At 41.1% G+C, this 18946-nt stretch overlaps 3 protein-coding genes across 3 annotated transcripts; 2 read left to right on the top strand and 1 right to left on the bottom strand.

The window, feature by feature from the left end:
* Positions 1 to 1580: 1580 nt before the first annotated feature.
* LOC110525813 (DNA polymerase beta) lies at positions 1581 to 8663 on the top strand. Its single transcript, XM_021606251.2, has 14 exons — positions 1581 to 1797; positions 2294 to 2351; positions 2521 to 2587; positions 2765 to 2839; positions 3022 to 3080; positions 3233 to 3282; positions 3445 to 3496; positions 3650 to 3704; positions 3801 to 3873; positions 4053 to 4123; positions 5126 to 5212; positions 5510 to 5577; positions 5734 to 5873; positions 7562 to 8663. Exons 1-14 carry the CDS (start codon positions 1737 to 1739, stop codon positions 7654 to 7656), a joined length of 1011 nt encoding a protein of 336 aa, XP_021461926.1. The 5' UTR covers positions 1581 to 1736; the 3' UTR covers positions 7657 to 8663.
* A 184-nt stretch (positions 8664 to 8847) lies between these two features.
* On the top strand, positions 8848 to 13014 carry LOC110525812 (dynein light chain 1, cytoplasmic). Its single transcript, XM_021606250.2, has 3 exons — positions 8848 to 9000; positions 12078 to 12216; positions 12630 to 13014. Exons 1-3 carry the CDS (start codon positions 8879 to 8881, stop codon positions 12765 to 12767), a joined length of 399 nt encoding a protein of 132 aa, XP_021461925.2. The 5' UTR covers positions 8848 to 8878; the 3' UTR covers positions 12768 to 13014.
* A 1054-nt stretch (positions 13015 to 14068) lies between these two features.
* LOC110525811 (60S ribosomal protein L6) lies at positions 14069 to 18163 on the bottom strand. Its single transcript, XM_021606249.2, has 7 exons — positions 18142 to 18163; positions 17088 to 17237; positions 16876 to 16974; positions 16491 to 16634; positions 15613 to 15661; positions 15193 to 15377; positions 14069 to 14255 (listed from the first exon to the last, which is right to left on the bottom strand). The coding sequence occupies exons 2-7, from the start codon at positions 17235 to 17237 to the stop codon at positions 14103 to 14105; spliced, it is 780 nt and encodes a 259-aa protein (XP_021461924.1). The 5' UTR covers positions 18142 to 18163; the 3' UTR covers positions 14069 to 14102.
* Between the last annotated feature and the right edge of the window lie 783 nt (positions 18164 to 18946).

Below are 18946 nucleotides of genomic sequence, written 5' to 3'. Positions count from 1 at the left end.
CAAGTTATTGTTATTTTATTGTTTTAAAAAAAAAAAATTGTTACTTTCGTTTATTTAGTAAATATTTTCTTAACTATTTCTTGAACTGCATTGTTGGTTAAGGGCAGTAAGGTCTAGCACCTGATGTATTTGGCGCATGTGACAAAAACTATTTGTAAAGTATTTATGCAATCTCAGAAGAAATGGTACAAGAGGTTCAAGACCCTCGTAAGACATCACAGTAAAATAGATGGATGTATTGCAAAGGGAAATGGTAAAATGGTAGTTAATTTGGAAAGATGGATTAGACTGTGGACATCTGAGGGTTGGAATTAAGATCAGAGTGACTGGTTGAATGGCCGATACACTATATTGAATTTGAAATGTTTTCCACCAAGTCACCCAACTAGGGGAGAGGGAAGTAGGGGCAAATTAAAAAATAAGTAGGTTTTTATCAAGGATCTATCTGTACTGTGCTCCGTTCATCCTTCCCTCGATACTGACTAGTCTCCCAGTCCCTACTGCTGAAAAACATCCCCACAGCATGATGCTGCCACCACCATGCTTCACCGTAGGGATGGTGCCAGGTTTCCTCCAGACTTGACTAGGGCTGTTATGGTGGTCACGAGTCATGATGGCGGTCAAATTCCATATGGCCTTTAGTCACGGTAATTAGAATGTCCCTTCATATCTAGTAGGAGTATGGTTTGTTAATGAGGAGCAGCTGAGCAGATGACCAATCTTAAAGAAATCATTTGAGATATCCAAACTGGTGGAGAGAGTGCTGGGTTTGATTTTTTTGTGCTTCTGCGGATCAGAAGGAACGTTTGTTGCGTCTCACCCAATTTGATAAGTTTGAAGTGTCGTGTGTTTCTTTCGAACAGGGCACCCCTCAAGGGGGTTATATCTGACATCTCGTGGGAAGTTGATTTTGAAGAGATTAAAAATATTCATGGAGTGATTGATGCACGTCAGATGAATCGTATGGTGAATAGTGAAAAAGTTAAGTCTATATGTTCTTTTGTTTTTTTATACTCTTTCTACTCAAGTGCAGTTGGGGTATATAAACTACAGAGTCAGAGCATTTATCCAAAGACCAATGCAGTGTGATCATTGTAAAGCTTTTGCTCATGTGACATATTGCAAATGTGGTTGGAACCAAAAAGCAACATATTTCAATTACCCGACAAGGGTTAAAGAGAATGAGGTGTCCAAAGTCAGTGCTGTCCAGAGCATTTAATATGCAGCAGCTGTCAAAAGGGTTTAGGGTTTGAATGGTGGTGGATAGGCCTTCACTGCTGGCTGCAGCATATGTGTTTCACCAGCAGGACCCTGACATGTTAAAGGTTAAGAAGGTGGACTTTGAGGCCTTTATAGCTATGGTGATTAATAGCACTGCCAAGGTGGAGAGAAGGTCCAGGAAGATAGATATTGTGGATTCGGCAATATTTCTTGGCAGAGCAGCCCTAGAGCCTGAGAAGGGTGATATCGAGATTTGAAAGAAGGAAGAAGTGGGAGTTTTGTTTTGTTTTTGTCAATGTACTATTTTATTTGGGTGGGTATGGATTTTCTTTTTTACCTTGTTTTGGTTTTTCAACCGTCCACTTGGTGGCAGCAATACTAATTTGGGGGTTGTAGTCCGCGGTAAAACCATCAGAAGAAGAAGAAGCAGCAGAAGAAAGGCAGTGTTAGCTACACTACTGGCAAGCACGTAAAATAAGAATACAATATAATTTTGGAAAAGCTTGAATACAGAGATGAGTAAAAGGAAAGCGCCACAGGAATCCCCAAACGAGGGAATAACAGACTTTCTTACCGGTAAGCCAAGATACTTGAAGGCTAGCTAGCTAACGACAGCTGGCTAGCACATAATAGATAGTTTAGCTAGCTAGCTATCTTCATTTGCAACCAAACATCGCAACTTAATATTGATAGCTTTTTACTAGCTCGCAATGAAACACGAATGCAAACTTGCTAGTTGTATGGTAGCTAGATTTAGCTATTAGTTCAATCTTTAAAATCTAACCCCGTCGTCCTTGTAAGTGTGTGTGTGTGTGTGTGTGTGTGTGTGTGTGTGTGTGTGTGTGATGATGATGATGATGATGATGATATGGAGGATGGAGGCTGTGTCAAACTCGTCACACATTTAAAAAATCTACTTTACACAGCCTGTCATTGGTGAGGTAGAATGTGAGCATTTGTGATGCTCGTGGTTAATAGCCTGTTAATCTCTCCAATATTCTGTTAGAGTTTGTTTCTTCCATATGCGAAGCCTGTGAGTGAGTGTGCTTTTGTATCTGTTTCTTTCTCCCAGAATTGGCCAACTATGAGAGGAATGTCAACAGAGCTATACACAAGTACAATGCCTACAGGTATGAGATGGGAGTAGTGTAGTGAGGGATGTGAGTGTCCCTTTACAACAGACATCTGTTTAAGTGGCTCATTCAGTCATGGTCATACGAACATATATATTTTTTATTTACGCCCCGTTTACTCCCTCATTTACTGGAAATAACTTTGTGTTGTGCCACTGTTCTTCAGGAAAGCAGCTTCAGTGATCTCAAAGTACCCCCAGAAGATCAAAAATGGGGAAGAGGCCAAGAAACTGGTGAGGACATAAGTGATGAGAGAGAAAGATGTCACAGACAGTACAGTGCTGTTATAGCGGTGGTTGACTGTAGTTGATTGACTTGAAAGCTCATCTGATGACAGCCAATGCTCACCAGTGACTTACTATAACAATATTATCATTATACTTTCTATTGTGTTCATCTATTTTAAATAGGATGGCGTTGGAAAAGAGATTGCTAAGAAGATCGATGAGTTTTTACAAACAGGAACACTTAAGAAGTTAGAAAAGGTAAGTGTTTGAGGGATGACATGTGAAACTTAATGCAAGGACAGTGAACTCTGCAGCCTGTCACTTCTTTGTCCCCTGTGACCACAATACAAAATGCACAAATAACCTTTTTAAAGATGATGATTATATTATTAATTTCACTCAGTTTGATGCAGGCTAATGGATTGTGTTTATCTTCCCAGATTCGTAATGATGACACCAGCTCCTCCATCAATTTCCTTACCAGAGTCACTGGTATTGGGTATGTCTTCTGCATGGTTTGTTAAACCCAATCCCTGACCCTAGCCCCTGGGTGGCAAACCCTTTTCGTGGAGAGCTACCATTCTGCATGATTTTGTTCCAGCCCTTATTTAAGACACCTGAGCAGTTAACTCTTTCTTTCTCCTCCGCTAGTCCTGCTGCTGCCAGAAAGTTCTTTGATGAGGGAGTGAAGACTCTGGAAGGTTTGCTCAGCTTTTAAAGCATTTTTTTTTTACATTTAGAAGAAGATACAAGAGTAGCCTGCAGTGCATATGGTGAAGGGTTGAGTATATGTAGGAATGCCATACAATTTCAAAAGTAACTTCAATTGTTATTAGACTACATTAACACTGTTGTGCTTTTAGATCTGAAGAAAATCGAACACAAGCTCAATCATCATCAGCAGATTGGACTCAAGTAAGTATGAATTTCCTATGTCAGTGTCTCAGTCTGCATGCACCAATGTAAGTGTTTTGCTGATGTTGTATGTGCATCATTGGTTGGTGACTCATACATTCCAATGTAAGTTTCCTTTGCATGCTTGGTGGTGCTGCCCTGTGCCCGCTGTAGGTACTTTGAGGAGTTTGAGAAGAGGATTCCACGATCTGAGATGACGAAGATGGAGGTGAGAGAGAGAATTCGGATAGATTTTTTTAAAAGTGGTTAGAATGGCATGTATTTACTCTTACCTCTGTCTTATGCTTCTTGTGTGTTTGTCCAGACTCTCATTCTGCAGGAGCTGGAGTTGGTGGATACTGAGTACATTGGGACAATCTGTGGAAGCTACAGGAGAGGTGAGTCCACCATGTACTCTGTGGTTTTTACTATTACTAACTGTGTGTGGTGTTTATATTTGCAATTGTCATGTTGTATCAAGGAAGTGATTGCACTGGGAAGACAGATTTTTATGCATGTGATTATTGTTTTAGGTCATTTCTTCATTATTTAACTGTTCCTGCATTCCCTCCTGCAGGTGCTGAATCCAGTGGGGATATTGATATCTTACTGACCCACCCAAACTACACCTCTGTGGATGAGAAACAGGTAACCACCAAACTCCACAATGCCAACTGCTACTTTGGCACTGTATTGAATTAATATATATTACACAGGGGAGGACCATCCTCCTCAGTGAATTTCATAAAAACAATGAAACATTTAAAAATGTATCCTTTTTTAGAAAGAACTATACAAAATATATTCAGGTCACCAAATAATTGATTAAACACACTGTTTTGCAGTAGCTTCAACAGCACTCTGTAGGGTAGAACCATGGTGTTTAGACGGAGGACAGCTAGCTTCCGCCCTCCTCTGGGTACATTGACTTCAGTACAAAATTTAGGATGCTCATGGTTCTCACCCTCTTCCATAGACTTACACAGTAATTATGACAACTTCTGGAGGACATCCTCCAACCTATTAGAGCTCTTGCAGCATGAACTGACGTGTTGTCCACCCAATCAAAGGATCAGAGAATGAATCTAGTACTGAAAGCATAAGCTACAGTTTGCTAGCACTGTAGTGCATAAAATGTGATGAGTAGTTGATTAAAAAGTTTTGGCAGATGCCAGGAGAATGCAGAGTTTGGTGGAGGAGGAATAATGGTCTGGGGGTGTTTTTCAAGGTTCGTTCTAGGCCCCTTAGTTCCAGTGAAGGGAAATCTTAACATTACAGCATACAATGACATTCTAGACGATTCTGTGCTTCCAACTTTGTGGCAACAGTTTGGGAAGGGCCTTTCCTGTTTCGGCATGACAATGCCCCCGTGCACAAAGTGAGGTCCATACAGAAATGGTTTGTTGAGATCGGTGTGGAAGAACTTGACTGGCCGGGACAGAGCCCTGACCTTAACCCCATCTAACACCTTTGGGATGAATTGGAATGCCGACTGCGTGCCAGGCCTAATCGCCCAACCTCACTAATGCTCTTGTTGCTGAATGGCAGCAAGTTCCCGCAGCAATGTTCCAACATCATTGCATTCAACAGAAGATAACTCTTATGACTTGCATATACTCATAACATAATTATTTGCTCTTCCTCTTCCAGCCCAAACTTCTCCATGCCGTGGTGGAGCATTTTGAATCCATTGGGTTCATTACAGACACTCTGTCCAAAGGAGACACCAAATACATGGTGAGGACATTTTGTGGCTAGCAAGCTGCAAGGAATGTTGCTTAATCTGTCTAGTAACTAAGATGTTTTATGTTGTCATTGGTGATGTATTTTGTGCAGAGAGGGTCTGTACTTTACTAAATCGGAAGCAACCAGTCAAGCAGATGGCTCAGTGGTTATTTATGTGGTTGTTGCTCTCTCTCTAGGAGGTCTGTCAGCAGAATTAGTTTCATCAGTCAGAAAGTTTATCTATTCAGTCTTTATTTAGCTATAAAAGTGTCCTACCCCTCTACCACATGGTCATTAATATGTTTCTAGGGAGTCTGCCAGCTGCAGCAGAAGGATGAAGACGAGGAGGAATATCTTCACAGACGCATTGATATCAGGTGGGTAGCTAGTTACCCTCCACATACACACCTAATCACATGGTTCTTATGACTCTGTTGCCTGGAGGATGGTCAGATAGAGCACTTTCAACGACATTTGATTATCTTTTCCTTCACCTTGCTATAACAGATACAATTTCCCTTATCTCACGGCAGGTTAATTCCTAAGGACCAGTATTACTGTGGTGTGCTGTATTTCACTGGCAGTGACATCTTCAATAAGAACATGAGAACTCACGCTCTGGAGAAAGGCTTCACCCTCAACGAGTATACCATCCGTCCAGTGGGGGTCACTGGTGAGTCACGCTGAAATATCATATACCCTTGCCCCTATTCCTAGACCAGGGTGTCAAACATATGGGCCCACGAGCCGATTAAATGTGACTCACGTTTTTAGTTAAAAAAAATGTAATCTAGATATAATCAAAATCATTTTGGGGGGGAAATATATACACATTTTGACGGTGAGGAAATCTTTAAAAACAATTGTGCGGCCCTATGGACCTCGGTGAATACAGAGTGAAATGCATAAATATCTCATTTCCATAAATATTCACATCCCTGAGTCAATACATGTTAGAGCTGTAATTGCTGCCAAAGATGGTTCTGAGTCTTTCTGGGTAAGTCTTCATGAGCTTTATACACCTGGATTGAACAATGTTTGCACATTATTCTTTTTTTAAATTCTTAAAGCTCTCTCAAGTTGGATGTTGATCATTGCTAGATAGCCATTTTCAAGTCTTGTTAAATATTTTCAAGACAATTAAAAAAACTTTTTTTTTGGCAACTTTAACTAGGCCACTCCGGAACATTCAATGTCATCTTGGTAAGCAACTCCAGTATATACAGTATTTTGCCTTGTGTTTTAGGTTATTCCCTGCTGCAAGGTGAATTTGTCTCCCAGTGTCTGTTGGAAATGATGAAAAGCACACCAATAACATGATGCAATCACCACCATGCTTGAAAATATGAAGTGGTGTACGCCGTGATGTTGGATTTGATCCAAACATAACTATGTTCTGAGTACAAAGCGTTCATTTCTTAGACACATTTTTTGCAGTTTTTTAGTGTTATTGTAGACTTTTGTGTGTGTGTGTCTTTCTGCAAACCGGATGCATGTTTTGGAATATTTGTATTATGTACAGGCCCCCTTCTTTTTACTCTGTCATTTAGGTTAGTGTTTTGGGTAGTGACTACTATGTTGTTGAACCATCCTCAGTTTTTTCCTATCACAGCCATTTAACTCACCATTGGCCTCATGGTGAAATCCCTGAGCAGTTTCCTTCCTCTCCGGCAACTTACTAAGGAAGGGCGCCAGTATCTTTGTAGTGACTGGGTGTATTGATACACCATCCAAGGTGTCATTTATAACTTCACCATGCTCAAGGGGATATATTCAATGTCTGCTTTTTTTATTTTTACCCATCTACCAATAGGTGCCCTTCTTTGCCAGGTATTGTAAACCTCCTGGTCTTTGTGGTTGAATTGGTGTTTGAAATGTACTGCTCGACTGAGTGACCTTCCACATATTTGTATGTGTGGGGTACAGAGATGAGGTAGTCATTCAAAAAATCATGTTAAACACTATTGCACGCGACGTGTAATAGTGACTTGTTAAGCACATTTTTACTCCTGAACTTATTTAGGCTTGCAATAACAAAGGGGTTGAATACTTATTGACCCAAGACATTTCAGATTTTCATTTTTATTTCATATGTAAAATTTCCAAAAAACATAATTCCACTTTGACGTTATGGGGTATTGTGTGTAGGCCAGTGAATACTTTCGGACGGCATGTAATAAATCCTTCAGATCAAAGTGTCTGGAGGTTGATTTTAAAAATATATATATTTATTAGGCACCTGTATCTTATTTCCTGAAATTCAGCAATGTATCCATCTCACCGTCACAGTTGGGTTAGCCAACTGTGTAAAGTCAGTTTAAACAGCAAGGTTAGTTCATGTCTGTGTTTCTGTGGTTGTAGGTATGGCCGGGGAACCTCTGATGGTGGACAGTGAGAAGGATATCTTTGACTACATCCAATGGAAATACAGAGAGCCTAAAGAACGCAGCGAGTGAAAGGGATGAAAGACACTTTTTATCCCCACATGATTTAACTGCCAACAAGGCTGAAATTGTGTATGTTTGTTTTTATCTATGTGTCTTAGGGTTTCTTTTGATTTTGGTGTGTTTTTCCAGGAGGGAAAAATAGCACAACCTTGTTGGTCTTTTTTTAAGTTGTTCTGAGGTTTCTCCAACAGATTGACAGAACATGTATAGTTAAAATATACTTGCAAACACTCTAACTCTTGTGATATGCGTGATCTGTTTTTTTTTTTTGACGACATCACCAGAGATTTATACCCTCTGACAATGCCAAGACAGAATTATTTGTTTACATTGCTGTCACTCAGCAGAATCATCCAAATATATTTGTATTGTGCTAAAATAATTTGTGTATCGAACAGCAATGCAGTCTGTTACTGCTTTGTCACTATCTTGTTTGGCTAGCTAGGCAACAATGTTACCTTGACTGCAGAAACAGACTATCTACCAGGCTAAAGCATTGGGCTAGTGTTAGGACAATACCAGATCTTTTAGTATGCCTGACTAGTCACTGCTGTAGCATCTTTGTACATTGTTGTTTCCTTCACTCACTGTCAAGTTTTATATGTATTATGTCTGGGAGACATGTATCATGCTTTTGAGATGAAGTTACTTCCAAGATGAAGACACTTTGGAGTGATGAATGGATATTATGTTACATATTGTTCTGTCTTTTTAGAACCAGACGTACCCATGAGCAGTTGGAGTCCATTTTCTCTCTAGATTTTTTTAATTAATTTTTATGGGTGGAAATGTAACACTGTAATTGAGCTCTATCCGCATGATTTCTAGGGAATAAATGGTGCACATAAACATGTCGAGATGGCCTGTAACTACCCTTATGGAATCTCCCCCCGCCCCCCCCCCCCCCAAAAAAAACTGAAGATTTTCGAGAAAGGTGAATTGATACTGCTAGTTAACAGATAACTATTTATTTTGTGTTTTTATGAGTAATTAAAAAAAAGAAGTATTCTCTTTAACTTTGACTGTGTACTGCTAAGCATTAGCAGAAGTCTAATAGTACTGTCTTTGCTAATGTTGTTTACAATTACACAGCGGTTGCCACGGAAACCAACGACGTTTGAACCGCAAAGCATGATGGGCTGAAATAAAATGCAGCAAGAAATGCCAGCAAAAGCTGCGAGAGATTGACCAATAACTACACCGTGTGCATAACGGTTAGCCAATAGGAGATATGTGCGATCGTGTCTTCTGTCAGTTACACACCCACATTACTTTTTGTCCACCACTTAGCGGGAGTTGTAGCTGTGAAATCAAGCGTCCATATAGCAGAGACAACCGGCGTTGGAAAATAAGGTAAAAAAAATTGTTAGGCTATTATGAGCTCTCCTTCATTTTTTAAATTAGTGTAGGTGGTCTAAGAATAATTTGCGATCTGAGTTGATAAGTACAGTTGAACCCGCTAACGTTAGCTATTTGCGTCTGAGTGGCACACAACAGGCGTCATTAATTAATCTTCTACAAGCTAACGTTAGTCTACTAACGGTAGCTAGCTAGTTCATGTTAGATTGCTAGCCAGATATCAAGTTACATTACGACATCTAACATAATATCATTAATGACTTGTTTGCAAGGTGGCACCCATGGAGATCCTATTAAATTACTAGAGGGGCAATGTGAACCCAAAAAGTTCCAGAATGTGGTGAAAAAATGGCAGCCATATTGGTCAGGGAGAAATCAAAACCAGTCTAATTGGAATGAATGGCAGAGGCATAATCCTCCTGCTTTTACTCATGCAGGAAAATAAAAGTAAAGCATGCGATATAAATTGTGTAATAAAATGTTTCAACCTAAAATATTGTAAGTTAATAGAAAAATCATGCAGGTTTTATATCTACACGTTGTCTATCTATATCAACAGACCATAAATGGATACATTTATTTTCTTAGAAAGGTGTGTTTATTATGATACAACATCAGTACTTGTTGCATTATTTTACAACTTGTCCAATGCTGCTTTCACATGCTAGTTGGATCTCGGAAACGCGAAAATGTCCCAACTTGCTAACTGCATGAACATATACCTGCCATGTGCAACTCCCTGACCAAAATGGCTTTTAGCCCATCATAAGACAGTTAAAGCCTATGTCTAGTATTGTAATTCCTAATTTTATGATAGCATCTGTCTTACGAATTTAAATGAAACACTTTGCAAGCTGCAAACAGCAATGTTAAGTTATTATGCTAATTTTAACTTGACTAATTTGGGGAAATGGTGAGTTATGGTTTTTGTTTTGTTCAAAATAACAAAAATGTTGCTTGACAACTTGAATAGATTGGAGAAGATGAGAATTCTAGCTACACATAAGTAGTGGTGAGGTGGAGTCTACCGTGTCCGGATGCAATTTCACCATTAATTTTCTGTATTCAGGGTACACTCAAACATCGTTTTATGATTGAGAGTAACAGCTGATTTTGAGATTGTATATAGATTTGCTCTCCTTAATTAAATACACAACAGACCAAAAGTATGTGGACACCTGCTTGTCTATCATCTTATTCCAAAATCATGGGCATTAATATGGAGTTGGTCCCCTTTTGTTGCTTTAACAGCCTCCACTCCTCTGGGAAGGCTTTCCACTAGATGTTGGAACATTGCTGCGGGGACTTGCTTCCATTCAGGCATGAGCGTTAGAAAGGTCTGGCATTGATGTTGGGCGATTTAGACCTGGCTCGCAGTCGGCGTTCTAATTCATCCCAAAGGTGTTTGATGGGGTTGGACCACGCTTTGTGATCAGGGACATTGACATGCTGAAACAGGAAAGGGCCTTCCTCAAACTGTTGCCTCAAAATTGGATACACAGAATCGTTTAAAATGTAATTGTATGCTGTAGCAATAAGATTTCTCTTCACTGGAATTAAGGGGCCTAGCCCGAACCATGAAAAAGCACTAGAACATTACTGCTCCTCCACCAAACTTTACAGTAGGCACTATGCATTGGGGGCAGGTAGGGTTCTCCTTGCATGTGCCAAACCCAGATAGTGAAGCGTGATTAATCACTCCAGAGAACGCGTTTCCACCAACCCCAGCCGACGCTTGGCTTTGCGCGTGTTGATCTTAGGCTTGTGTGTGGCTGCTCGGCCATGGAAACCCATTTCATGAAGCCCCCGAGGAACTGTTATTTTGCTGATGTTGCTTCCAGAGGCAAGTTTGAACTCGGTAGTGAGTGTTGCAACTGAGGACAAACTATTTTTATAGTGTGTGTCATCTGATTTATTCGTTTTAGACTCTGAATTGTTTAATCAAACTTTTTGCCACCAGCTCCTGATTAGGCTACTGATCACATGTGCGCTACGCCTGCGCTCGTTTTCCCTGGCTAAACTAGCTGGCTTGCTGGACTATGCTAGTTTTCATTCTCATTGTCAAACTTCATAAATACTGCACCCTCAACTTCAAAAATCATGTAATTAAGAAATTACCTGGAAAGAAACTTTACAATTATGTATTGTTTTGTTGAATAGTCATGACTGTTTTGAGGCAAATGTCGTAAGACAACAGTAGCGAAATATATCATTGCTTTGCCGACACAGCCAGATGTGTAGTCTTGTACTTGTAACCTTATTTCAATTTACTATTGTATTTGTTGATTAAATCTGACATTTTATTAATGAATAATCCAGAAGTGAGATCTCGAAAATATATAAACTATACAGATCGCATTTACTACAATGAATGGCTAAATTAATTTCGGACACTAAGGGTCCGGAGCTCCCCTTCCTCCTCATATTAGAAGTGTATCCATAGAAACTACACAGAGCGCGGTTGCCATGCCATGTGCCAGTCATTATTTAACTGGTATTTGCACAGCAGTAAGCCACGGTTGGTTAGCCAGAATGGATTCCGACCCTACGCTTGCTTACAGCTGTGCTAGGTTTGGACAGGCTGCATGTTTAGATTAAGACACCGCGGAGCTGGCTCAAAACATGGCTCGGAAAACGTACCTCAATCCAGGGATGCGAAATGCGTTGTACTCCGATTTGTCCAATTCACTGTTATACCGAGAAGATTGAATGAATGCTACTCTAGCAGTCGTTTTTATCTTCTGTGTAACAGTTGGGATGATGGGACAATTCGGAGTACACCTCATTTCTCACCCCTGGGTTGAGGTATGTTTTCCGAGCCATATCCTGCACCTGCTCTGCGGTGTCTTGCTGGCCCCAGTAAGGAAGCGTAGGGTTCGGAATCTATTCTGGCTACTGCTTGGTGTGTTAAGCTCTGATCTGAAGATGTTAGCTAGTGGATGATGAGTCTTAATACGCCAAGTTCTTTCTAGAAGTGTTTAGTGAATAGCGTTTAAAATGCTGGGTGAGCCCAGGTTGAACCCTATCAGTCTGTCCTTGTTGGTTAATACCGTGATGTTTTGGTTTCCTAGGGCAACCATGTCTGACAGAAAAGCAGTCATAAAAAATGCCGACATGTCAGAGGAGATGCAGCAGGATGCAGTGGAGTGTGCCACGCAGGCTCTGGAGAAGTACAACATCGAGAAAGACATTGCCGCATACATCAAGAAGGTACCCACCCAAGACTTACCTATTCAATAACTATCATGGTCTGTGGCTGAATGACTCCCTGCCTATTCCCCATACAGAGCAGTGTGACTCTTGCCAAAAGTTACTCTCTGGGGGGATCGATTAATTCTGTGGCTATCCATATTTTATGATTGTCTAAAATATTGTTCGATGCTCAAACAATTGGTTGAATTGCATACATGGGGAAAGGGATGTTATCCCCAGGCTTTGGTATAACATTGAGTTCAAGTAGTCCGACCTTCATTCTAAATAATGTTAGCTACCTGATTTACTGGTTAACTATAAATCTAAGTAAAATTCTATGACATTTACTACAGTGGTGCAGGGTCACTGGATTGTAAAAAATTAACACTGCTGTCTTGTTGATCATGCATTCCTGTCTCTGCCCCTTCCAGGAGTTTGACAAGAAGTACAACCCCACCTGGCATTGCATTGTAGGGAGGAACTTTGGCAGCTACGTGACCCATGAGACCAAGCATTTCATCTACTTCTACTTGGGCCAGGTGGCCATCCTGCTCTTCAAGTCTGGCTGAGGAGCCAGCCGCCCCAGCCCCTTTAACATCAACTGACCATTAAATATTGACTGACTCGACAGAAAGGCTCTTTCATTCCTGGTCAACGGGAACTGCCTTTCTGTGCTGCTTTCTACCATTTTGTTCCTCTTTGTTTAAAGAAAATACCTGGCCATGTGAGAGAAATGAAACACTTGTATTTATGTTTTCTATTGCAGTAGATTGTCACTAATTTGATTTTAAATTAAAGCGATATCGTTTGGCTTTCTGGGTTTACCTGTTGTAGTTTATTTTAGCTACTTGTGTTCACTTAATATGAAGCATCTTGGTCCATCACCCAAATGTATTGAATGACAGCACTGATTGTAAGGAGGGGGAACAGGTTTCTCCTGATAACCAGAAACTGTGTGGGATAAGGCTTTAAATATATCAGTCCACTTGAAAATGAATTACATTAGCCCGGGTAAATATTGGTCACAATGAAAAGGTGATAATCGTCCAAATAATTCATACATTGCCACACCTTTAGATGGCATGAGTAAATTATAGCTAGAACAGCAAACAGGACTTATGGGAAGTGGTGAAAAGTAAAGATGCCTTAATAGAAAATGACTCCAAACAGTAAGAGAGTCCAAATGTACTTGGTTTAAAATATAATGGTTTTTACTTGATACTTTAAGTGAAGCAGTTGGGATGACCAGGGATATTAAGTGTGAATTTGTCAATGGAACACATTTCCCCTGACACCCAAAAGTACATGGAGTAAATGTAGGCAAAATTGTAAAGTACTTTAGACCACTGCTTGTGGGTAGGCAATGCAGCCAAGTGACTGGTGTACATCTGTTTTCCAGAGTAAAGTGACCTTTATTTGAAGAAAAACCTGGTCCAGGGATCATAATTCTATGGTCTGGCTCATGCTAAAAATGGCCACCCTTTCTACAACAAAAGATGGCAACTTACTGTCAAAGCAGCTGTATGTTGAGCATTTTCATGCAACTGTTCCTAACATTGTATCACTAGTCTAGCACAACCTACCAAACTGTTCCATCATAAATACAAGCCGAATGGCTTAAAGCTTAAATGTCAGTGAAGACAGACTCATTCTGTGTAGGGGGTGGATGTGAGGCAATAGGAAACTGATTTGTCGATACAATAGCAGCAACCAAACACCTGATGTGTCCTGAATGCCTTTGACAGCCCAGCCTGCAATAGAAGCCCATTAGGAGTTTGAGTTACAGGGGAGCTACTGAACTACAGTGTCCTCAAATGCTTTGTGGATTTGAAACTCAATCAGCCCATTTACACACAATCACAAGGTGAGATAGGACTGTGGTGGTACTCTTTATTACAACACATTTAGAAAACCAGTTTGTGAGGGTAGACCCCATTGGAGAGGCAGAAAGAGGATCGCAGGTAGCCCTTCAGCTGGGGAACCTTCTTAATGAGGGGTAGAAGCTGAGAGTCCACAGCCTTCTGGTCCTCCTTCCTCTGCACTGTCAACTGGTACTTCTGTAGCGGGGGTAGAGGTAAGAGTTTCAGATAGCTTGTGACATCCCAGTTAAAAGCATTTTTTCTAGCCACAACCAGAGGGAAGAACCGTTATTCACCATATATTAAGCAAAATACCTACTCCCAATTGAAAGATTTCCAACCAATTGGGACAGATTAATGTGAATATTAAAAAATATGCATAAATTATGCACATTTCCCCACCAGCAGTCTTTCCACCAAACTGAATTGCAGCGGATAAAAATCAGTGCGTGGTGACAGTGTACACAAAATTTACTTTTTCACTTCAGTTTTCCTGTACCGAAAGAAATGTAATGTTCAATGTGTTTCCATCGCATTTTCAACTCTACCAAACAATTGCGCTCTAGCCAACAGCTCACAGACAGATACAGGTAGGTTAGTCTACAACACGAGATTATTATGGATAAGAGCGAGGATATTTGTGTCAGACAGCTGTCAAGCATCAATCGTGTCACCAGAATAGGACCCTCAACATTTATCTGGAGCCTAACAGTCAGTGGGAGGACGACACACCATGACAACGCGTGACTCAGTTTTCTTCGATGTGTTATTATATAAATATTTGTGCCATTGCTTGCATCATTTTACCATCAAAATGATCCACCATTTCGAACAAATGTTGGCATTTATAAAATTGTGCCGACACTTCCTGTTTCCTTTCACAGCAGTCCTGATTTTGTATGATTCCTTTTTAAAATATACGGTATGACTTAACTAGTGGATGGAAATGTGATTAATGACTGCATTCTCCAAATAACATTCTAAGGAATGTAGGATTAATGCACCATGGTTTTTATGTTACTTGTCCAATAACAGCACTCAATAGTAACCATTACTCCTCACTCCCACTAGTCTAAATCCCAGGAGGGTTTGGAAGTGTGTATAGCTTGTGTATATCTAGTAGTGTGGGGTTGACCTCTTTCTCTGTGTCAAAGATCTCTCCTTCCTGGTGGCGGGGTCTCCTCAGCCTCTTCTTCTTGAAGTAGGCATCTGACAGAGTCTTGGGGATCTTCATGCCAGAGATGTCAACCTTGGTTGCTGTGGCAATGACAAACTTCTGGTGTGCCCGGCGCAGGGGAACACGGTTCAGGGCCAGGGGACCTAGAGGATGGAGAAAGCAAGAGGGTGATTGAGTTACAACTGAAAACGCAAGAACAGCATACTTTTCCAAACCTCACATCAAGATAAGGCTACCTAACGGGGTACTGCAGCTGCACAGACGTGAATGTGAGCTATAAAATCTCACTGGACATTCCGACCAGATCTACTCTATGCAACACTTGTTTGGCCAATTCACTGATTAATAGGAATGTTTCAAAGCACTGGTTGTTCTTACCAGTTACAAGCAGGAGACCACTGGAAAGCTGCTTCAGGAACACAACACGCTGAGGGGAGAGAAGAGTCAGTTACTGCATTGCACAGGGCAACATCTACCACATGTACATGCTACTGAAGTGATAACCAGTCCTGGTTCTGAAAAACCATGAAGACTTCGTAAAACCAATGGTAATAGTGCTATAGCCTAAACCAAACAAGCTGGCCTTCTACTAGAATGTAGAGCTGATCAATCTACTTGTTACAGTAAGAAAAATATCCACAACACTAGTATAACACAATTGTACTAGACCACTGACTTAAAAATGTATTGGGAAACTCATACATAAATCAAACAAATCTGTTCAGATATTGTTTATCAACTTGAAATTCTCCACTTCACACATTTATGTTCTTCCAATACAACGCTGTGAGTGTCCTCTGCCAATTGAGCAGCACTTAAAGCTGAAACCATAGCAGCAGGCCCTGCTACGTGCATTCAGTGTGTGGGCGCAGTCCTATGTGTGGGCACTACTGTAATATGCCTGTGTGAGGCTTGAACGTGTGTTTTTCATTGTGGGAAAAAGGAAACTGAGTTGGTAGTGTGGGAGTATTGTGCAGCTTATCGCATGTAGAGCAAAGGACAGTTCTAAGGAGGGTAGCAGTGCAACAAGGGTGTTTAGAATAGTGTGCACAGCTAAATGCTACTGAGTTTGCTTTCGCATGCTCAAGCTATGTATATTTATGAGTGATGGCAGTGTCATGTGTAGCCATGCGAGTGTTCACCTTCCTGCACTAGTGTCCAGTGAGCAGGACAAGGACTCTTCCAGGGGGTGGTGCATGAGTGTTTCAGAGGTGATGTGTGCGTTTGTGCACGCACGAGTCTGTGTGTGATCTCACCTTTCCACGGTGGCGCCCAGTGAGTAGTACAAGCACGGTTCCTGGGGTGATGGTGGCACGCAGGTTCCTCTTGTGCTGGCTGAAAGGCTTCTTACCATGGTTCTTCAGCTTATGGGGCACATCCTCTGTGGGGTAGTAACGGGGCTGGGGGGCACAGAGTCAGGGGATCAAACTACTTCACAGGTGTAGAACCATTTAACACCACCAGCCATGTCTCGTAATTAGACCTCACTGCAGTATATTGAAATGGTGAAAAGTTAATCTGCCGAATGATTGTGCGCTGCAAAACTCAAGACAATTTTGTCGATCCAAGAGCAATTGCATCGATCCATGTGCAACATGACACCAACTACAATTAAGGAAACTGTTTGAGCCAATGACTCACCATCTTACGTATCTTGACAACACGAGTGCCTCCATTCTTGTCTCCACCAACAGTCTTGGTGATTGTGGATGGAGTCTTGACCTTCATCTTCTTCTCAATCTGAAACAAGCAAAACACTTCAGTACAATACACATACAAACTTGAAGTCTAACAGGTCCAATGTAGAGAACCAAGGGGACAGCTTTCCCCAGACTGTGCATCCCTTCTCTCACCTTGGTCTCAGTGGTCTTGGTCTTTCTCTTGTACATGGCCCTGCGGGCGTACATGGCGGTGCGGGAGTAGCGACCAATGCCCCTGGCCAGGACAGGGTTCCGGCTGCAATGAGCCTTCTTGGCCACCTTCTTCTTGTCTCCCTCTGCCATCTTGGGACAGACCAGGGGACCCGAATGGGTTAAAACATATGGATACAATACTATAGAACAATATTTATATAATCACTGGATGCATTACTGGTGAATCATGAACTGATCATACTGGCTAGCTAGATCCTTTGATGGTATGATGCTCAGAGGTTGCAGGTCATAGGTCAGGAGAGATAGCTAACTAAGTTAAGCACATTTGTGGCTCCAGATATTCAATAACAGGTAACCAAAGTACTAGTTTGTCATATTCCAATACAATATAACCAGCAGGCCCCATACTGGGAGGTGGCCTTTTAGCCATTGTTATTAAGTGGTTAGTTTGCCATAAACATTTCGATAGATCACATCTGCGACTTGCTAGCATAACAGAAACAAATAAATGCCAGCGTGCAGGTAAAACTCTGACATTTTAAACAGTCAATTAACTAGTTAGGCACGACAGACTTGTCAATATGCCAGAGTTGGCCAAAACACCTCAAACCTGGGAGTGAACACGCACGCATGACGTTATACCTTAGCCGGTAGCTACATCTAGCAATCTAGCTGGCTAACCTTTTGACTATTTCGGCAATTCTCTATAATATACCATTACACATAGATAAGTAATATCCGGTGACAAGCCACTAACGTATAAACCAGGGTACATAAACATAATATTGGTCAAACGTGAAATCTGCTCAAGTTACAACGCGTTGCGCTAGCATGTAGCCGTGGGCCTACATTTCCGAAACATAAAGCAATTTATTTACAAGGCACCACACAAAACACAACAATTGTCATACATATTAACTGCTTAGGATACAAATAACATTCCCATGCGAATGGGAAATGGTTATTTAGTCCATTTTGCACAGATGAACACCGATTTTCTTTATGAAGTTGGGTGGGGAGAAACCAATCTTACCTTTGCTATGAAAAAAAGACCGACATCCGGGGAAGTTACGTATATATCTACGTTGCATGTCACGTCGACGTAACGATGCAAAAACGACGCAAAAAATATTGGGGGCTTGTAGTTCAGAGAATCAATAAAATACAACAATTTGTAATCAGTAAATATTTAAGCAATAAGGCACGAATATTTAAGCAATATACCACGGCTAAGTGCTGATCTTATGTACGACACAAAGCCCTAGTGCCTGGATACAGCCCTTAGCCGTAGTATATTGGCCATATACCACAAACCTCCAAGGTACCTTATTGCTATTATAAACTGGTTACCAACGTAATTAGAGCAGTACAAATACATGTTTTGTCATACCCATGGTATACGGTCTGATATCAGCCAATCAGCATTCAGGGATCAAACATGAATGCTGCTTGGCTGACAGCCGTGGTATATCGCGAGTATGACAAAACATTTATTTTTACTGCTCTATTTATGTTGGTAACCAGTTTATAATAGCAATAAGGCACCTCGAGGGTTTGTGATATATGACTAATATACCACGGCTAAGGGCTGTTCTTACGCACGACGCAAATCGGAGTGCCTGGATACAGCCCTTAGCCGTGGTATATTGGCCATATACCACACCACACCCCCTCGTGCCTTATTGCTGGATATAGCTGGCTAAGGGCTGTATCCAGGGACTCCGCTTTGCGTCCTGGTTAAGAACAGCCCTTAGCCGTGGAATATGGCCATATACCACACCTCCTTGAGCCTTATTGCTTAATTAAAACACATAAATGCTGTATTTGTATGATAAAAT

The sequence above is a fragment of the Oncorhynchus mykiss genome, chromosome 6, assembly GCF_013265735.2.
Source record: "Oncorhynchus mykiss isolate Arlee chromosome 6, USDA_OmykA_1.1, whole genome shotgun sequence".
In the NCBI taxonomy this organism is placed as follows: Eukaryota; Metazoa; Chordata; class Actinopteri; order Salmoniformes; family Salmonidae; genus Oncorhynchus; species Oncorhynchus mykiss.
Note: the sequence above shows the minus strand (reverse complement) of the source record. Positions and strands in the feature narration are given on the sequence as shown.